At 34.9% G+C, this 19,240-nt stretch overlaps 3 protein-coding genes across 17 annotated transcripts; 2 read left to right on the top strand and 1 right to left on the bottom strand.

Annotated features, from left to right (window-relative positions):
- The first annotated feature begins 1,193 nt into the window (after positions 1-1,193).
- On the top strand, positions 1,194-7,485 carry LOC147560501 (alpha/beta-Hydrolases superfamily protein). Of its 10 annotated transcripts, none has more exons than XM_086662670.1 (14): positions 1,194-1,776; positions 2,035-2,687; positions 3,535-3,616; positions 3,731-3,831; positions 4,311-4,437; positions 4,526-4,620; positions 4,934-5,057; positions 5,290-5,370; positions 5,608-5,706; positions 5,867-6,052; positions 6,288-6,383; positions 6,509-6,580; positions 6,703-6,846; positions 7,129-7,485. In XM_086662670.1, the coding sequence occupies exons 2-14, from the start codon at positions 2,647-2,649 to the stop codon at positions 7,330-7,332; spliced, it is 1,452 nt and encodes a 483-aa protein (XP_086518796.1). In that variant the 5' UTR covers positions 1,194-1,776; positions 2,035-2,646; the 3' UTR covers positions 7,333-7,485. The 10 variants fall into 10 exon arrangements, 7 of the variants coding, with proteins under 7 accessions (XP_086518796.1, XP_086518794.1, XP_086518799.1 ...); XM_086662668.1 differs by having other exon boundaries at positions 1,610-1,850; XR_015234816.1 differs by having other exon boundaries at positions 1,667-1,776; positions 6,288-6,430.
- A 273-nt stretch (positions 7,486-7,758) lies between these two features.
- LOC147560502 (Calcium-binding EF-hand family protein) lies at positions 7,759-10,637 on the bottom strand. The gene is made up of 5 exons (XM_086662676.1): positions 10,353-10,637; positions 9,258-9,506; positions 8,883-9,085; positions 8,569-8,743; positions 7,759-8,153 (listed from the first exon to the last, which is right to left on the bottom strand). Exons 2-5 carry the CDS (start codon positions 9,454-9,456, stop codon positions 8,035-8,037), a joined length of 696 nt encoding a protein of 231 aa, XP_086518802.1. The 5' UTR covers positions 9,457-9,506; positions 10,353-10,637; the 3' UTR covers positions 7,759-8,034.
- A 1,072-nt stretch (positions 10,638-11,709) lies between these two features.
- On the top strand, positions 11,710-18,332 carry SRD2 (snRNA activating complex family protein). Of its 6 annotated transcripts, none has more exons than XM_086662655.1 (13): positions 11,710-12,223; positions 12,504-12,647; positions 12,768-12,940; positions 13,873-13,928; positions 14,996-15,062; positions 15,144-15,199; positions 15,471-15,801; positions 15,946-16,034; positions 16,121-16,214; positions 16,517-16,612; positions 16,725-16,850; positions 16,942-17,202; positions 17,902-18,332. In XM_086662655.1, exons 3-13 carry the CDS (start codon positions 12,794-12,796, stop codon positions 18,178-18,180), a joined length of 1,602 nt encoding a protein of 533 aa, XP_086518781.1. In that variant the 5' UTR covers positions 11,710-12,223; positions 12,504-12,647; positions 12,768-12,793; the 3' UTR covers positions 18,181-18,332. The 6 variants fall into 6 exon arrangements, with proteins under 6 accessions (XP_086518781.1, XP_086518779.1, XP_086518780.1 ...); XM_086662654.1 differs by having other exon boundaries at positions 12,108-12,223; positions 12,515-12,647; XM_086662653.1 differs by lacking the exon at positions 12,504-12,647 and having other exon boundaries at positions 11,771-12,223.
- Positions 18,333-19,240: the final 908 nt, after the last annotated feature.

Here is a 19,240-nt window from a genome sequence, read left to right on the forward strand (position 1 = left end):
GATAATCATCACACAACAAAAATTGTGCTTATTATATTGGGGAATAGGGCACATATAGACCTCTTTTTTTTTTTTTTTTTTTTTTTTTTTTAGTGGAGAAAGGAATGAAGTTAAGAGTCATGTTCCCATGTGGTTTTGGTCCTCTTTTAAGTGTTTTCATTAGTGACCATCATTGTCACTATTATTAAAGGACTATTACTATTGGTTATTAAGTTGATGCTCTTCTTTGCAACAAAAAAAAAAAAAAAATTGATGTTCTTTGAATTTCTAAGTCGAAATATATATATATATATATATATAGTATGGTTGGGCTCTCATTTCACCTACTAGGAAACGAAAATCATCTAATTTCGGCTTTCATATCAGACTTTGGCCAACGCTAGGCTTTTGAGTTGGGCAGAATGTCGTTATTGATTCTTTTTTATTTGTTAATGGTCACTAACTCACACTCAATGAGCAACTCTAGGGTGACAAAAATAAAATAAGTTGAGGTTTCAAATAATAGTCCAAGTACACTTATTGAAGAGATTAGGACGTTTACTCAATGCCCTTTTAATTTAGGGACCACTAGTACATGATTTTATTATCTTTCATAGTAAAGGAATCAAATAAATGTGTTTTCTTTATTAGGATAAGTTTGAAAGTGGAGAAGTACTGCATATTCACAGTGAGAGAACTAATGTGTGGAGTTACTTTATGAACCACCATAATTGCCTTTAGTACATATAGAAATCAATGTCTTAAAATATGATGAAGTATAGTGAGTCTTCTTGTTACTATTATAATGGCTTCAAAATTGTGAAACTAGAAATATTCCAAAAAACACATTAAAATTGTGAACTCGAATTCTAATGGCAACACCTGAATCGAGCTTATAATACAGTTGGATTATTAGACGAAGAATAATTGTATAATCAAATATGATATTCTATCCAGGATTAGTTCAAACTCGGTCTCATTAAATCATAAAGTTTCGAAAAATAAATAAAAAACATAAAAGTGGTCATTTGTTAGATGTGGTGTGGACCACTTGTTTAAGCTATGGAAATCCACTTCTTACTTAATCACAATTTATGAGATTAACTTGGTCAAAAATTGTTCCTCTTACGCACCCTCCCTTGTCCTAACATTATTATCATTTGTGTTACAAGTTCCAAAAGACAAATACCATTTGCCCAAGCAATATCTCAAATAATCAAAGATTTTCAGAATCTTGAAATATCTTAATATGTAGTCATTTTAATAGTATAAAAATTTTGTTAGTCGAGAATTACTTTTTTTAACAGTTTTATATCTTTAGGAAACTTACTAAAGTATATTTTATTTATTTAGAAGTTACTGATTACAGTATGATTAAGTTTAAGAAACCCCTAATACTATATCAAGGGATGTAGTAGTTGTTTAAATATATGAAGTTTGATCAATAAAATAAAGTACTCGTACTTAGTTTCATCTTTGTTAGTTTTCGTTCAACAAATCTTAAGATACGATCTGAAGATCTTTTAGTTTTAAAAGTTTTAGACGAATATCTAATTTTTTTCGAAGTTTTCCGCTCCATCACTTTTACTCTGTTAATTTAAAGGTAATTTTCTCAATATTTTTGGAAAATGGGTCTAATCGCCTAACTAACTGGTTAAGTTAATATTTACACTCTACTTACACTCTTATCGTTACTTTCCCCGGCTGCTAATGTAAATGCTAAGATCCATTCAGTCTTTCTCTCTCTCTCTCTCTCTCTCTTTCTTCTTCAGTGGAGTTTTCTCTCTCTCTTCTTCAGTTGAGCTCTCCCTCTCTCTCTCTCTCTCTCTACCAGTTAGTAAGAATGTAGAAACCCTAATTTTGTTCAATCAGTTACTTACTTTATCCCTCTCCAATTCTCTCATGCAGTTTTTTTTATTGTCTTTCTTTTTCTAGCTTCTAACTTCTAACTCAGCTTATTATTGAATTGTTAGTTCATCATTCATTTCTTTGTTGTTAATTTATCTCAGTTTTTTTTATTTTTCTCTGAAATTGTTAGTATTCATCATTTTTCAGGGGTTTCTGATTGAGTTTCTGAGGTTTCATGGAACTTTCATGTTAGTTTTTGAGATCTAACAAGCAAATTGATGTGAAGATTATAAATTTTCAGCTGGAATTTGAGGGTTTTAGTTGTTTAGTTAGTAAATTTGTGTGTTTTGGATCTGGCTTGAAGTGCTTCTTGATCAAAGTTCAAGTTTTAGAAATAGTATCAGGTTTTAGGGTTAGCTGAAAAACCTAATCTGGAAATATTATCTCATAGGATTTAGAAGGATATTTTGAGATTAGTAGGCTCAAAATATAAGTTTTCTCTGTTGATTTCTGATTTTTCGTTAGTTGGTATGAAGTTTTAGTCTTTCAGATCTGGGAATGGTGAATAGAATTGTTATTGGGTTGCTATACTGTTGGAATTCGGAGAAAGTGGGAACCGAAAATAGTGGATAAGCAAGTTTCCACTTTCAAGTTTCTTGGAGACTTCTCTCCTTTGTTGCTATAGTAGAAGACTAGAAGCGTTAGTTTCTGAGTTCTCGAAAAACTTTCAGTTGAGCTTGTGTTCGTAAAGTTGTTATTAGTTGAGTTTGGAGAGGTATTAGTAACTTGAAATGGTAAGGCAGTGAATTTTCGAGGAAGATGATTGAGCAATTCATCAATTTTGTCATTCGCCCTCCAAGGTAATCTTCGAGCTTTTTATTACTTTACTAGTTTGTATTTGTTCAATTACTTAATCCACTAGTATGTCTATTTATTGAAATGTGTTTTCCATCAGAAACGTTATGTTCTTGTAGTTCTTGAAAGTGTTTTGATTATAGTTTAGTTCTAAATGGAATGCTCGTTATTGGGTTCCGCTGCAAATGATCAAAATTTATTGGGTATGTTAGTGAATTAGAGACGATGTTGGATACCCATTTTCTTTATTTTTGCTAAGCTTGTGCAGCTTGAAACTTTCCCATTTGTGTCAAGGAATCCAACTATTGTGTTCATATATGCTCCTTAGTGATCATCTAGTTTTAAGTTTTGGGCTACGTAGACAAGGACTGCCAACCCTTCAATTGGGAGGAATGATCGAATTTCTATAATCTGAAAGTATTTCTGGGTTTTCATCTCATCTCTAAGAGGAGAATAACATAGAAGAGTAGGAAACGCAGAAAAGAAAAAATAAAATCTTATTTGTTCCGTTTGTGGTAAACCATGGAAAATTCAAACTTTAATTATTATACTAAAAGCTATTTTACTTGCGCAAATTCCTGAGCCCTCAAACTATCCCGCATTTGGTCGCGAGAAAACTTCCACGAAATCTTACCGGTTATCCTTCTTAAATTGAAAATTCTATTAAATAGGAAACAAACACTTGAGATACACATACATGCAATCCTTGGGGTACTCAGTACATGGATCTTACCTCGTAACTTTAGCAACTTAGCATGCTGTAGCAAACCTACCACTTTGAGTGAGATTTTAACGACATGTTAATCTATCCTAATTTGGTTTGCATTGCCACTTAATGTTCTGGATATGCAGGGCGGATTACAATCCGGACCAGTACCTTTGGGAAGCAGATTTTACTCTTGCAGGCAGGAAGTACAAAAGACAAGACGTGGAGGCAAGTACGAAGATCAGTTCACATGGCTTCTCTGTTTGTTTTATTATTTCTAGTTTTGGTACTCCCTTTAAATGGGTCCTAACTTCAATCTTTTCTGTCATTCAATACTAACAGCTGACAAATAGTAGGGGTCATACACTACGGTGCAGTCATTATGTTCCTTCACCTCTCCCTGAAGAGCCTCTTCCTTGTGTTATTTATTGCCATGGAAACAGGTACTTAATGGGTTTATGCATGTAATACAGTATGTACCTTATTGAGCCACATTTATTTAGTAGCTGTAAGGAGATCTCTCGTTTTAAAATAGTTTAGCCAAACAAAAGCAAATAAAAATCAAAGAAACGTCTAAAAGTTACTATTGATAACTTGGGTGTTGGAACATCAAAAATCCTACAGACTTTCGTTAACCCCCTCCAAAACATGTTCCGGAACCCCCTCAAGGTCTCAAGCTAAACTTTTTCTACTACTTAGTTGTAGAAATCTAAACATAAGAAGTGTAAGAGGAGGAGCAAAATAGTCAGTAAAAGAGATAGTTACTGTAACGGTTTGGTTTCCTGTACCTGACCCCTATTGCCCTCTTTTAAATGGCACAACGGTGGTGAACCCAAATGGTGTTAATTTCATTCTGCTAAATAAAATTCATTTTTCTCACGAAAGCTTCAACTACAGTTCATTTTTTTGTTGATTGATGCAGTGGATGTAGGGCAGATGCAAATGAGCCCGCCGTAATCCTTCTCCCTTCAAATATTACTTTGTTCACTCTCGACTTTTCAGGATCAGGACTATCTGATGGGGAATATGTCAGCCTCGGTTGGCATGAGGTATATTGATGTTTTTCTTTTTATTAAACCTTATTATGGACATTTAAAATCTGAAAGGGTTAAGTGTTACTGCTCATCTATCTCACAGAAAGACGACCTGAAAGTTGTGGTGTCTCATCTAAGAGGCAACAAACAAGTTTCATGCATAGGTCTTTGGGGACGATCAATGGGTGCTGTCACAAGGTATTTAATCTTCGCAATCCTAGAATAATTTAGACTTCCTGAAATCCTAGAATAGTTTATTAATTTCGTTAATTCTCTTAATATTGCTTTTAAGATTTCTTGATGTACTTGAGACTTGATAGAGTTTTGTCACTCGGTATTATAGTATTTCAAGTGTATAAAAGGCCCAAACTGGCTCATAATCTAAAGCTTTTGGAGAGTTTTAGAATGTTAAGAAACTAACCAGATCTTACATTGAGAAGATACAATATTGTTGTTAGTAAAATGGTGTATGATGTTTTTTTGCTTACTTCTGCCTATATATGTAATGTAGTCTTCTTTATGGAGCAGAAGACCCCTCCATAGCTGGAATGGTGTTGGATAGTGCCTTCTCTAACTTATTTGATCTTATGATGGAACTTGTGGACGTGTACAAAATCCGTCTTCCTAAATTCACAGTATGATCTCTCTCTCTCTCTCTCAAACTTATTACTTATTTTTGTTTGATTTGTATGTTTCATTATGTTTGTAAATAGGTAGCACATTCTTTTATATCCAAGAGCAGTCTATGCTTGGCCATGGCAGTCTTTTTCATTTTCTCGAGATTATGTATTTCACGCTGTTGTTTTTCACCTAAGCAAGATGTCCCAATCTCTTCATCACTCATTCACACGACATTTTGTGTTTCAGGTAAAAATGGCTGTTCAATACATGCGTCGAGTTATCCAGAAGAGGGCTAAGTTTGACATCATGAATCTAAATTGCATGCAGGTTTGTTAATATGACGTTGTTCAGTTTTATGTCTTCGCTTTCTGCACCAACAGCTTAGTTTTGTTTACTGTGTTATATCAACCTACTTTTTTGGTAAGGAGGTTACACTTTGTTTCTTATCTGGTTCCGTTGCCCTAATCTGCTGACTGAAGTTCAAGTTTTCTACATAAAAAGTTTGCATATTTCAGTTATCCTATATAATTTTATTAATATATCAATGTTCTGTTGCACCTACAGGTTGCCCCTAAAACGTTTATTCCATCTTTATTTGGGCATGCGACTGAAGATAGATTCGTTCCATCCCACCACTCTGACCTCATCTTCAAGTCCTATGCGGTACCTGTTCATTCCCGAAAAGAGTGTTTTCTACTGTGACCCACTTATACCAATGAATTGGATCCTTCTGAATTATCCGCATTTTGTATATAAAAAAAAAATTACATCTCGTTTGGTTATTTACAGCATGAACTTCATTTCTGATTTTTATCTTTCGCAGGGAGACAAAAATATTGTTAAATTCGAAGGTGATCACAACTCTTCCCGCCCACAATTTTATTATGATTCGGTCTCAATATTTTTCTACAATGTTCTTCACCCCCCTCAAGTTCCGTCTGCAATCTCGACCAAACTTGAGAAATATTACGATTTGGGGGACCTGAAGGTTGGTAGTGGCATAGATGAGGTAATTCATTTTATGTCATCTCATTTTAGAAATTTTAAAAATCTAATATCGGGTCTTTCCATTGCCTGCTTCAGCAATGGAGTTTGTTTTGTGGTTTTGGTTATCTACCCTGAAAACATGCTCAAAACACCTAAAAATGGATCTGAGACTGTTGATTATGTATCACTAGTCCTTACTAACGGTAGAGTAGTAATGGTGTTTATCAACTAATAAAAATGCACCTCTTTTTCTTTAGAGCATCCTCTACGAGATTATCTCTGGCATTCGTTCTGTCCATACTGATGTTGCAAGCTCTTCCTCGGCTCCACCCAGCATTCCCCTTATAAAATCTGTAGGAGTTTCTTTCTCTGAAATTGTACCACTTACAAAAATTTCTTTGTAAGTTCCTTAGCGTCGCTTGCTTTTCTAAAATGCCTACCTGTTTATTTATCAAAATCTTTTCTTTTTCTCTTACAGGATTCCTTGCTTGGGCAAGATAGTACCACTAATTCGGAGAAGAATGTTAATGGTGATCCACCACGTTTACAGGTAACCTAATTAATCTGTATTTATTCTTAGGTTCCTCCCTGGACAGTCCATTCTTGCTGAAAGAAATAGTTTCGTTCTTTAAAATAGTTTTTAGTGTGTTCTCTTGGTTGTTGATTTTGCAGGAAAACGGAAATGTTGGTCACAATGAGGAATGCTGCTCATTTTCTAGCTCAAATCGGGAGAGCTGGGGAAGATGCTCCACTTTAGGCGATAGCGACGACGAAACACCTTCTACTGATTGCAAGACTGTGCATAGCAAGCGTCAGGTGAATTCCTTTTTGCCTTTCACTTCTTTGATTTCTACCGATAATGGATGTCATCATATGCAGATTTAAGATTCAAACAATAAAACTGGGTTGGCACGGATCATCCAACTACTGTTTTAATTGTTTTCAAGATCTGAAGATACACACGTGGTCAGATGACCCCCGTGTTGAATAATATGTCTGGAGAACTTGTGTCAACCTAGCATTGTCCAATACGTATTCGAGAACTCTTTTTTCTTTGTTTTCCTTTCTTATGGGTATCTATTCTTCCTCCAATCGCAGATGGCCCTAAAGGTACTTGCAACCCCCCTCAGAAAGATACAACGAAAACTAGATCACCCGCCAAAGGAGAAGAAAAAGAAGAAGGCACCAATAGAGCAGAAGAAGCCCAAAACTGAAAAGTTCGAGAAGTTGGAAGCGTTAAGTCAGCGTATCAAACTCAGCATTCTAAAGCGGGTGAACCATCGGAGACAACATTCTTCATGAAAGCTTGTCTCTGTACTATAAAGTGTTTATAATGTCAGTTCCAACTCTCTCTCTCTCTCTCTCTCTCTCTACATATTCTTGTAACTCGTATATTGAATTTTAATTGTCCTGAAGAAACCTTTCGGAAATAGTAATTGGAAAATATTGGTTCTGGTATTGGATTTTGGATCTTCTATACACTACAAGCTAATCTCAGGCGAACTCCTGACTTTTGACCCATTCTGATCAATCACTTTGAATCTAACAACAACTCTATAAATACGACTTGAACTCCAAGTGGTACACGTATACACTTGTTCTTGAAGAAGACTCTATGGGCCCAACCAGAAGGCTTTGATACTTGCACCTATAACTTAAGCTCTGAATCCTCTCTTGGCGATTTGGAACTATCACAATATTCGTCGGGAACGACAAATCTCACTGACATAACATGAAGAAGCTACATATATATATTATTAGAACGGCATCAAACTCAAAGCTCACATGGGTATATACAATGTAAACATTCAAATCCAAGAGGGATACTTAACGGATAAAAATTCGAAAATCATGTCTCTACTTAATTATTATTATTATAATAGCCAAAAACAACCTTAGATGGAAACCTAAACTGTGAATTTGTCTCTTCTCGGATTTCTGTAGTAGTAGGACTGAGTTTCCTAAAGATGGTATTTGAAAATTGAAACAATCAAGTTTGTAACTTCAGACCTTTTCTTCTGCATCTTCTTCATCTTCCATCTCATCAATTCCAACCCAACGAGTAAAGGCAAAAAGAAACTCTTTGAAGGTAACTGTCCCGTTTCTGTCCCAGTCCATCTCTTCTGCAAGAATAAGATACCAAAGTTATGGTAAAAGTGGAAAATCAACCGAAAAAAACAAAAACCTGGGTTAGTTTATTCAGATCACTCGCTAAATAAGGCGGATATCCACACATAGCAGTTTAATAGATCGAGTTAGACAGGACGGCTGATGCGAAGTTTATATTATAATGAATTATTCTCAAGGAACTGACGATGTATCTCAGGCTGGATTGTTGTGAAGATACCGGGAGTTGCAACTCAATTACTCAATACTCAGAGCCTTTACTTCCAAGATCAGGGTGGTAGTCCAGTAGCTAATTTACAATAGTCATAAACAACAATTCGTGGTGAAGATGTCTAAGGGGCCTTATGCTGATCAGCACATGTGATGATGAACTAAGACAGAGAGAGAGAGAGAGAGAGAGAGAGAACTAACCAAATCTTTTCAGGGCTATTCGTCCTGAAGAACGTTCACCCGAAGTTGTTTCATTTATGGCGTGGACCATCTCACTCTTACTGACACACCCATCCTTGTTCTCGTCCAGAAACACAAATGCATTCACCAACGTTTCAAATGTTGCCTCAAGATCCGGTAACCCCATCCGTGATTTCTAGTATCATGGTCATGGAAACTCATTAGACTCCAAGATTCTTATTTGTCATAGGTTTTACGGGAAATGACAAGACTATCATCATGAAGGTAAAGACCTAAAAATAATAAAAACGAAGAAGGTATTATAAAAAGGATACAGCATGAATGGCAGTTGGATCATCCTTGAGAAGATAGACGAGGCAGAGGAGAACAATGAACTCATTGAACTTCATTCCCATATTCTCATTAATATCACAAGCCTCGAATAGATCGCTAATTTCTTCCTCCGAGAGAGTGACCTCAAGTTTGTCGAAACAATGCTTTAGTTCTTGTGGATCTATTGCACCATTTGCATCCTCATCTGCAAAGAAAAACAAAAAGAACCCCCAACCGGCAGAACGGGGAGAATTCGTACTAACAACATTCAACATTTACTATAAATCTAAGTTCAAATTAGTTGATGATCGAAGCTATGTTTTTTAAGCATGTCACTTAACAGATTAAATCTAAATAAAGAAGAGAAAATGACATACCAAATTGTTCAAATATTGCCTTGCAATTTCGCAAGCTCTCGTCGATTTTAGGAAATTTCAAAATTACACTGTTAAATGATCTCATAGAAGTTCCTTCAGCTGCTCTCCTTTGCATTGCTTCAACCATCTTAGCCTCAAGTTTTGTTTCGGGTACCCAACCGCTTCTAGGTGATTCGGCCTTTCCTATTACGCCTCCCATTTCAGCTCAATAGTGTAAGAACAAATCAAGAAAAACGACAAAGTGTGGACCTGCAGTGAAAATTAGATAGGACGATGAAGATATAACCAAAGTTTGGCAAAAAATAATAATGGCGTAGATCAGATTATCAATATATACTCCATTCCAAAATCCATTGAAATTCCTATGCTAAGAAATCTTCGGATCATTGTTTTTGTAGAAGAAAAGCATGGGAATAAGATACCATGGGCTACTCAGGTATAACATTTGACCTATGAAACCAGCAATAACCTACTTAAAGTAACTATTTTCGGCATTTGATATCTCTATTCCGGCAAATCAAAACCGATAACCAAATCGTAGTTTGATATGAAACAGATGAACACCCTGGATTCCTGGCTGTTATATATTTAAAGATTTGGATTTATGAAATTTAATACTCTACCCCCCCATTGATCACGGTTTAAATCTCAAGGTATATGAAGTTCCAAAATATCTATAATAAACCGAAATTCTTAAACTTCGAAAATCGTAACTAATAGCTTCATGTTAAAGGATGCATATAGATCATGTAATGAGAGCCAGACAATAATCTAACAACATTGGATTTCAAGCACCCAATTCAAGAGAGATCTGAATGAATTTTAAAGAGCAAACCCCTCAAAATCTTCATGATATATGAGTTTGTTAATACATATCAAACTAAAAGGGTTGGTGTATCAATGATTCCTAATGGAATCCAAGTGCTATAAACAGGCACTAAATCAATCTAATACAACAATTTAATACCCATAAAAGGTAAATCTTTAAGCTCCCCATTAAAAAACACATCAAAGGGTAAGAGAAAAATCAAATTAAAATAAAAAAAGCCAAACTTGAAGATTAAAGGGTATATGAAAAATTAGAGAGAGGGTCACCTGTATTTTTCACAACTTTATTGGATCTCCATGCAAGTATGAGAAAGAAAGAAAGAAAGAAAGGTGACTAACTAAAACTATTTGTGATTTAAGGGGAAGAAAAGTAGAGAGAGAAATGGGTTGATGGTTGAGGGTGGATGGTTGGGTTCCTCTATAAGTTGTAATTTATGGGTTGAATGGGGATTTTCTCTCTCAAACACACTTCCATGGTCGCCGCTGCATTCACCACGTAATTTTCAAACCATGTCCAATTCCAACTCTTTTTGTATTATTATTTTTTTCCATTTTGAATAGTCTTTTTATTTGTCTATTTATTTTAAACTTCATTTATATTTAGCTTATTTTATTTTATTTTGTATTTTTTTGAAGAATTTGTTTTGTTTTGTTACAAGGAGAGAGCTCTACAAATGCAACACCTGGGCCTAAGAAGTTGCACTTGTCTTGTTTCAAATAAATATAATTTGATTTGTATATTAAGTTATGTGGCAAATTTGGTAAAGATCTCATTCCTTTGACTTTATTATTTTGTGACGTGCTCTATGATATGTGACTAGTGATTTCTACATTAATTAAGGGCAATTAAATATGAGTGGATCTGCTTGCCAAAAATTTTGATTATTAAATTATTTAATAAAACTAGCTTTATGGTCGGTCAATTCTTCTGTAAATTCAAAAAATATATTCATTAGGTTAATGGGAATTCAGTATATAGATTAGCTAATCTTCTTTTCATCTCTTCGACAACTTTTTTTTTGTCTGCAACAAGTGTCCAAAAAACAAACTCTTATAAAATATTGCTAAAGTTGTAAATTATTTCATAGATGCTTATCGTCAAACTGGCAAAAAATGAATACCATTACCTCATATTGTGTATTGTAATTTTGCGACTAGAAAAAGATGTTTTGTTTGTACTATGTATACAAGTTTTTGTATACGATTTGAGTTTGATTCTCATAAAAACTAGTGTTGTGTGGAAAAGAAAATGTTTATAATGAAAAAGTCAACTTTTTGGAATAGACTAAACTACTCGCTTATAAGTAGCAAATCGTGTTCCAATTAGAAACAAGTTTAATTTTTAGTGTATAGACATTTTCCCTGGTTTATCGTTCTATCTGAGTTGTAGCTATTAGCAAAGCTGCAAGCAACGAGTTAACAATGTGAGGAATAAAAACGTTAATTTTTTAAAATTTAGAAGGACAAATTTGAAAAAAAGAAGTGATTTAAAATTGAATCCCAGAAGAAAAGTTAGATATAAGTGAAAACGTACAATTTTCCATCCTAATAAGCTTAAACAGAAGGAATTTTGAAACGTTTGTCTCTCTCTCTCATCTTATTATCAAGAATGTATTTTTTTTGCACCTCCCAATAACTTAGACTTTGAATTTCCAATCTATTACTATATTAAAACAACTAAGTTTGGTTGGGAACACATCTGACGGATGAAATTGAAATTCTCTCAAAGATAACCATTCTCCCATATCTTCTTAATTTCTCTCTCTACCCCCAAGACTTAAAACTGAAATTCTCTCATTTTCTCTCCAAATTCTTTCTCTACATCATGCTTTGTCTCTCTCAACAAAAGAAATTTTATGTGTTCTTCTTTCACGTAAAATGAGATTTACCGGCGAAGCCAAGAGGGACTAGGTTATTTAAAAAAGAGGAAAATTAATTGTTCAAAATTTGATGGTTCTGATTCACATTGAAAATGATCGAACGGTTTAAATTACATATAAAAAAAAGGTGTTACCTTTTTTCTGTTAAAAATACACCTTCACCCAAATAGCTCCTTCCCTCTTCTTCCCGCCCATTTCTCGGCGCCACCCATGTCTCAACCCTCTCATCTTATTTCTTTCTCTTTACACCACCACCAGGTAACTCTCTCCCTCCCTCTCTCTCCTCAATTTAGGGCTTCCTTTAACCACCCCAGGTTTTTGTTTCTCTCTGCTGCTCAATTTAGGGTTTTGATTTAGGGCTTCCAAAAAGATCGATTTCTAGGTCATCTTTGAGTTGATATTTAGTTGTTTCATCTGTTTTTTTCTACTACATTTAGTTTCAATCTGTTTTTTTATGTCACTCAGGTTGATGATTAATGATGATATTTTAGTTAGTTTTATCAGTTGATATAATAGTTGATAAAACTCATCTTTGAAGCTTCTAATTAGGTTTCTGAAGTTGAAAGCTTGAAGACTAGGGTTTTTTCTGCTTCTATAAGTTCAAATTTTGGTACTTCTATCGTCTCTTAGGATTTTATTAAGAAAAAATTGATCCCGAGCTGATAAAACTCATACTAGATAGGTTAGTAGTTCTTCTTATACAGCCCTTTATATTTTGTTGCCCCTTAGGTTCTGATAGAGAAAAGAATTCGAGATCTGTTAGTCTTATTTATCTGATTTGATATAAATTTCATACATTTAGGTTACTTTCAAGTAAGCAATTTGATAATGGAGTTGGTAGATTCTTCAATTGATGACGAAGAAGAAGTTGTTTGTAACACTGTTGCTCGTGGTGGGCCTATCTTCGTTCTTGATCTCATTAGTCCTATTACTGAAGTTGGTAAATTTGAAGATGCTGTACTTAAACAACTACAGGTTTGATCAACTTAGTTAGTCGTTATATGTATAAATAAAAGAAACATTGGGTAGGAAATCTGACTCAAATTCTGAATTGACTTGATTCAAAGTTTATAATGTTTGTTTTTGTCCGACTTTTGATGTCTGACTTGTTTGAATGGCTGTCTGGGTTGATTTGTTCCGCTTAAGTAAGACATTTCAGATTCAGACGAATCAGTTACATACGAGTTAGATTTAGTTAATTCAGATTCAGATACACTATCTTACCGTCTCTCTCTTTAATGGTGGTTATGGTTGAGGTGGTGTTTCTTGTCTTCTTATAGCTAGAATCTGACTCGCCTCACTCGTTAGAATCTTAATCCTCTAACTCAAATAGACCCAAATTCGTCCCAAATCAGTCATTTGGATGAGTCAAACATCAAGAGTCAGATAGAAAAAAACATTCTAAAATCTGATTTGTATTCTGAATTGACTTGATTCAAATTTTTGAATGTTTGTTTTTGTCTGACTCTTGATGTCTGACTTGTTTGAACGCTTGTATGGGTTGATTTTGGTCCATTTTAGTCAGACAATTTAGATTCAGACACAGATGAGTTAGATTTAGTTAAGTCAGATTCAAACACACCTATTTTACCGTCTCTCTCCCTCTTTAATGGTGGTTATGGTTCAGGTGGTGTTTCTTTTCTTCTTATAGTTAGAATCTGACTCGCCTCACTCATTTGAATCTTAATACTCTAACTCAAATTGATCAAAAATCAGTTATTTGGACGAGTCAGACATCAAGAGTCAGATACAAACAAACATTCTGAAATCTTACTCGAGCCAATTAAGATCTCAAATTCAAATTTTAGATCTTGCATAGAGCAATAGAAAGAAAAAAGCTCTACATGAATCTATCTCTATTCTTGCTAAATTTTATACTTAACTATCTGGTGTCGGTGTCAATACAGAGTTTGAGAGTAGAGGCGTGTGCAGATTCATCTCAAATATGCGAAGACGATCTCTTGTAAGACAACTTTTGAGTTATTTTTTCTGAAATTTTTGTATATGTTTTTGTTTAATAATTTCATCTATCATCTAAGTAGTTGGGATCGGCCGATCCACCGGGTAACTCGTGGATTGGAGAAGAATCATGTCCCATGCCGAACCCCTCATGTTAGTTATTATGTATGAAACTAGGAATTCTTGTGTCCAATTCATTCGAGTAACTCGTGGGTTGGAATCAGATATACCCGAGCCGATCCTGTTCTAGTTTTTATGAATGTATCTAGGAAGTTATCGGAGTTTAAGACTTAAGAGTTTGTAGCCTACGTATAGTCGTATACAAAGATTATTATATATAAGGTTTAGTGAAAACTCAGCCGGGTTACTCTGCTAGGATTGGTGGCGTTCAACCTGTCTTATTCTGCCTCAACTGCTTAGTTTATCAAGAAGGTCAGTCGAAGTGCAGAATTAACCCTGATCCTGTTTGTTACAAAACTAAAGGTCAGCATGTTCGTGCTAGTCACAAGCCCATAATTGGTAAGCATATGCGGATTCTAATTCCTCATGCACTCGTATAGGGAGTTTGGATTTTGGAATGAGAGAAACAATACCATTTTCAAGGGCAAACTAATCGTAGTGGAAGAAATTGTTGAAGGGGTTCAATCTTCTCTGTGAGAAATAATGCTACTTTAGCAGAGTAGCATCTGCTTAAAATCCTATGGTTACCCATCACCATAGGGATGTAAATATTCTTACTAAAAGAAAGAGGCCAACCTTTTCCTTCAGCACCACCAGTGATTCAGTCGAGTGCCTTAAAATTCAACAAATGCTAAAAGATTTGGTTCGTGTTCTTGTATGTGATTTATGTATAAAAAGTGTGCAATACAATTTTTCTATATACTTTTGCTAATGCACAAACAGTGAATTTTTCCATTTTCATGGCTTACCAAGTGAAGCATCAAACTATATCCAGTACAAACAACAAACATCTCCCTTGGCCCGTAACTGGGTATGCATGGGGCAACTTAGGTTAACACTTTGTTTTGTTTTCCAAAATTTAATCGCATTATTACTTCATTTACTTTTCAGTGTTGACGAGCTAAAAATTCTATCTGAGGAAGAGCTGGTAGAAAAAGCTTTAAATGAAGCATTTCAGGTGTGTCTTGAATCCCTCGTGAGAAGTAAACTTACTACTTTATTAACTTGTTTCCTGAAAATATCTATCATTTACTTGCAGGACAACGGGAACCCTGAAAATGCCTTACAAGTTTCTGAAGAACTCTCTAAAAGAGTGTGAGTGAAAATTTTCCTTTAATTCCTTTACCTTTCGATATTAAATTAAAGTCTGACTTTATTTTAAGAATTTCCCATCCAAAATTGTTGTATCTTTCCTTCTTTTCTTCAACTCAGGCAAAAGCATCACCTTTACCTTTATTTTCCTTTAATTCCTTACCTTTCGATATGAATATCTTCTTTTAGCATGAGGGCTCCTGTTACAGCATGAGCATGAAAATTGAAATCTAGTTTTTTTCTTATTGTTTTGACCGACTAAATTATTTACCAGGAGTGAAGATGAGGGAGGCCATGGATTTCCAAGTAATAAAACGGCACGTTTAGAAAGCTCAAGAAAACATATAAGCAAATTGGGGTCCAATAAGCTTCCATCAAATGATTCTGTAGTTGAAGTAGGTGATCATGGAATTTCAAGCAATGGATCTGGTCACTTAGAAAGCTCTCAAAAGGAAACTAACATGTTAGAGTCTTGTGAATCACAAAATGGTTGTCTTACTGAAGTAGACCATGATTCTTCTGTCAAACCGGGTATAACAAACGTAAAGAAGAGGAAGAAGAGGGGGAGAACCTTTGACAGGAATACACGTGCTGTGGAACTCGAAGTACATATTCTTTTCTTTACCCTCACTCTACTTTTACCTTCCTTTAAATGGTTGATAGTGAGATAAGAAAATGTTTTTATCTCTTTCTTTCTTCCTTCCTTTCACCCCCTTTCTGAGTTTTCTGTTGCATGTTTCTATTATCAGAGAAGTTATACTGCACATGTGGAGGAACTTGCAAAAATCAAGCAAAAGCAGGATGAGGACAAGTTATCAGCTAAATTACATTCATTCAAGTATGTAATTTTTCCATGTAATTACCCAGTCTAATTATGAAATATTATTTCCTATATTTAAGTATGAAATATTTTATTCTATTCAGTGGGAGTTGCAACGTTAGTGAAGGAACAATAATTCCATCGTCTGAGAATACCGAGAGGATGAAAACGCTTAGGTTTACAACTTCTTCGACAAAGGTATACATCAGTACTTAGCAAGTATTGCCTAGATTTTTTCTTTAGTATTTTGTTGATTATTTCTTCTGTAGCATTTTTTTGCTCTAAGTTAGGTCTAAAATCTGACTCGAGGTGTGAATTGACTCATGTCAGATTTCAAAATGTTTGTGTTTGTTGTACCCGTCTAAATGGCTTATTCGGATTGGATTGTTTTTGGGTTCATTTGATTCAAAGAATTCAAATTCTGACGAGTCGGATTCAGATAATGAGAAAATAGAACACCACCTTAACATTGATTTTCTTTTTTCAACATAACTTTGTAGGTAAAACCATCTAGTATTCGTGAACATGTACCAGTATCTCAATCCGAAGCTGTTCTTTGTGTTGAGATTTACCACAATACACAACATTCGGTGAAGGTACTCGTTTATCTTTTATTCATTTACTATTCCATTGAACTTGATCGATCTTCTGTATGGACCTTTGCCTCATGCTTATTTATGGTTTTATATTTCTTCAAACTGTTTTCAGACACAGGAATTATTGGTTTTAGGAAGGCAAACTCTTACTGAATTGAGGGATCAAATATATTGTTTGACAGACAATCTAATGCAAAAAGCAGAGCAATCTGATCCTTCTGGATATTTTCTCATTGAAGTAATGTTGCCTCTTCATTATCCATTTATTCTGTTCTTTTGATTTAATGAATGTTCTAACATCTAATTTGATGCCGATTTCCTTTGTCTAGAATATGTTCTGCAATGATTTGAGAGACCCTTCTTCCATAAATTACAGCGAACCTATTTTCGACTGGCTTAAGAACTCAGAGAAAGAAGCACTTGAAAAATGGGAATATATTCTTTCTGGTGAACTACAACAGAAACAAAAGGCATTATTTGGGGACATCAAAGTTACTCGGTTGCCTCAATTCAAAGCAGTTGACATGCACAAGATTCGATTTTGTGACTTGAAATTTCGACTTGGTTCTGGGTATCTCTATTGTCATCAGGTACGTAAACATTCTGCCAGTTTCACTGTTTCAATGAAAACATTTTCCTATACGCAAATCTCGTCCCGAGGGATCCAAATGTTATATTATGGCGCTGTTTGACCTTGCTTCATTTCTTAAACTTTTAGTGCGAAAGCATCTGATGATCTTAGTACTTCATTTTGAAGGACTTTCTTTCACGGCTATTTTCCTATTTTGAGTAATAAAAAAGGAGTGATCGACAGTTACAACTATTTCCAATGCATGCTTTTACCTCTCTTTTGGACTCTTTCGTTCTTCTCCGGAACAGTTATAACGTCCATTTTTACCATTGATTATGTAACAACCATGTGCCGTTACACAACTAGTTTACTGTTATTTAGAGATTGGCTTAGACCATGAACTAAATTATGTGCTTTCGTTGTAAATGCAAACAACTATTGTATTGTGCTTGAACCAGATGCCCAACTTGGGCAAGAACACTATATGTGTATCTAGCAATCAAACAGTTTGTTTTTCTCATGAGAGGATACATTGGATCAGTGTTTATTCTTCGGGCCCAATGTCGCGGATCTAGTTTGGGCGCAATATACTTTCCGAATGCAAATACCTAACCGATTCATAATCTTGTTGAATCATGTTAATTCTTCATTTTCAAACTTGATTTGAATTGCAGGTTATGTTGTTTCTGCTAAACTTATGAAATGTTTTCTTTATCAGGGAGACTGCAAGCACATAATAGTGTTTAGAGATATGAGACTGATTCATCCAGACGATGTTCAAAACCGGGCAGCTTATCCTATTCTCAAATTCCAACTGAAAAGAATACACCAGAAGTGCTCAGTCTGCAAGATTTACCGAGCTACAAAAGTGACGGCCGATGATAAATGGGCACAGGAAAATCCATGTTATTTCTGCGATAATTGTTATCACCTTCTTCACTACAAGGAAGATGGATCACTGTTGTATGAAGACTTCACTGTATATGATTATCAATAGTGAGGACTATATTTTTTTAGCAGTTCTGTAAGTTAAATTCTTTTTGCCTGTGGTTTAATTCTATTGCTTGACCAAACTCGGTTTGAAGCGATCAATTTTGTTACCCGAGAAATGGTCTGATCTTATTATTTCAATCGATCATTTTACAAACACGTTCTTAGAATCAACCAGATACAAAAATACATTAAAGTGCATTTTTTTATATGAACTACGATTTAGGTTAGTCATTACATGACATTGATACATCATCAAGATGTGATAAGCACGATAACTGTCTAAGTTAAACTAGGAATGAAAGAGGTCTAGAGCCCAACAACATACCAAAAAGGCTTAAAACCGACAAACTTTTATTATTATTCATACCTTTGATAACTCAAAGTCAACACTTTTAACCGCTTCAGCAAACAAGTGTCGACACATTAAAGTTCATTATAATTGAGATTAACTTCCCACTTAGAAGAAAGGTTTCAAAAATTATTTAAACGAATCTTCCAAGATATTTTGCATAAAGAAATAAACTTAAGCTAGAAAAGTGTTATACATCCCTTTTAAATAGGTAGGGTTGAAAAACGAATTTTATGAACCATGTTTTTGGAGAAATATATGGCGTGATGTGTGATAGGATGACAAGTATGAGCATATAGATCGGAGGACCAAGACAGGGGCATAAGGGTCCAGAAGCTCTTGTTTGCCACGCGACGGAAGGCGTTTGTTGCATTCAAGGTGGAACAGAGAAGTGTCATTTACACACGTACAAGTATCGCCTAGTTTAAAGATTGATGTTTCCTTGTAGAAATATGTTAAACAAGAACTTCGCATATATAGGAGGGGGCGGTCTTCCTTCCTCATATACCAACATATATCCTGACCTCGTAGATGGGGTGTTCGTCCATCTTAGCAAGTGCGAACAAAAGTGAGCAATATTTTGAAGCGCAACTACCAGAGCTGAACTAGCATATGCAAAAGAGACATATTACACAAGTTCCTTTATTATAGGACACGACTTAGGACAACACCTGGAGATAGTGTGTTGTTGTCTCGCTTCGAAATAAAGGCTACA

This window comes from Eschscholzia californica, unplaced genomic scaffold, assembly GCF_041429995.1.
Source record: "Eschscholzia californica isolate CP2 unplaced genomic scaffold, dmEscCali1.0.p SCAF_2, whole genome shotgun sequence".
NCBI classification, from domain to species: domain Eukaryota; kingdom Viridiplantae; phylum Streptophyta; class Magnoliopsida; order Ranunculales; family Papaveraceae; genus Eschscholzia; species Eschscholzia californica.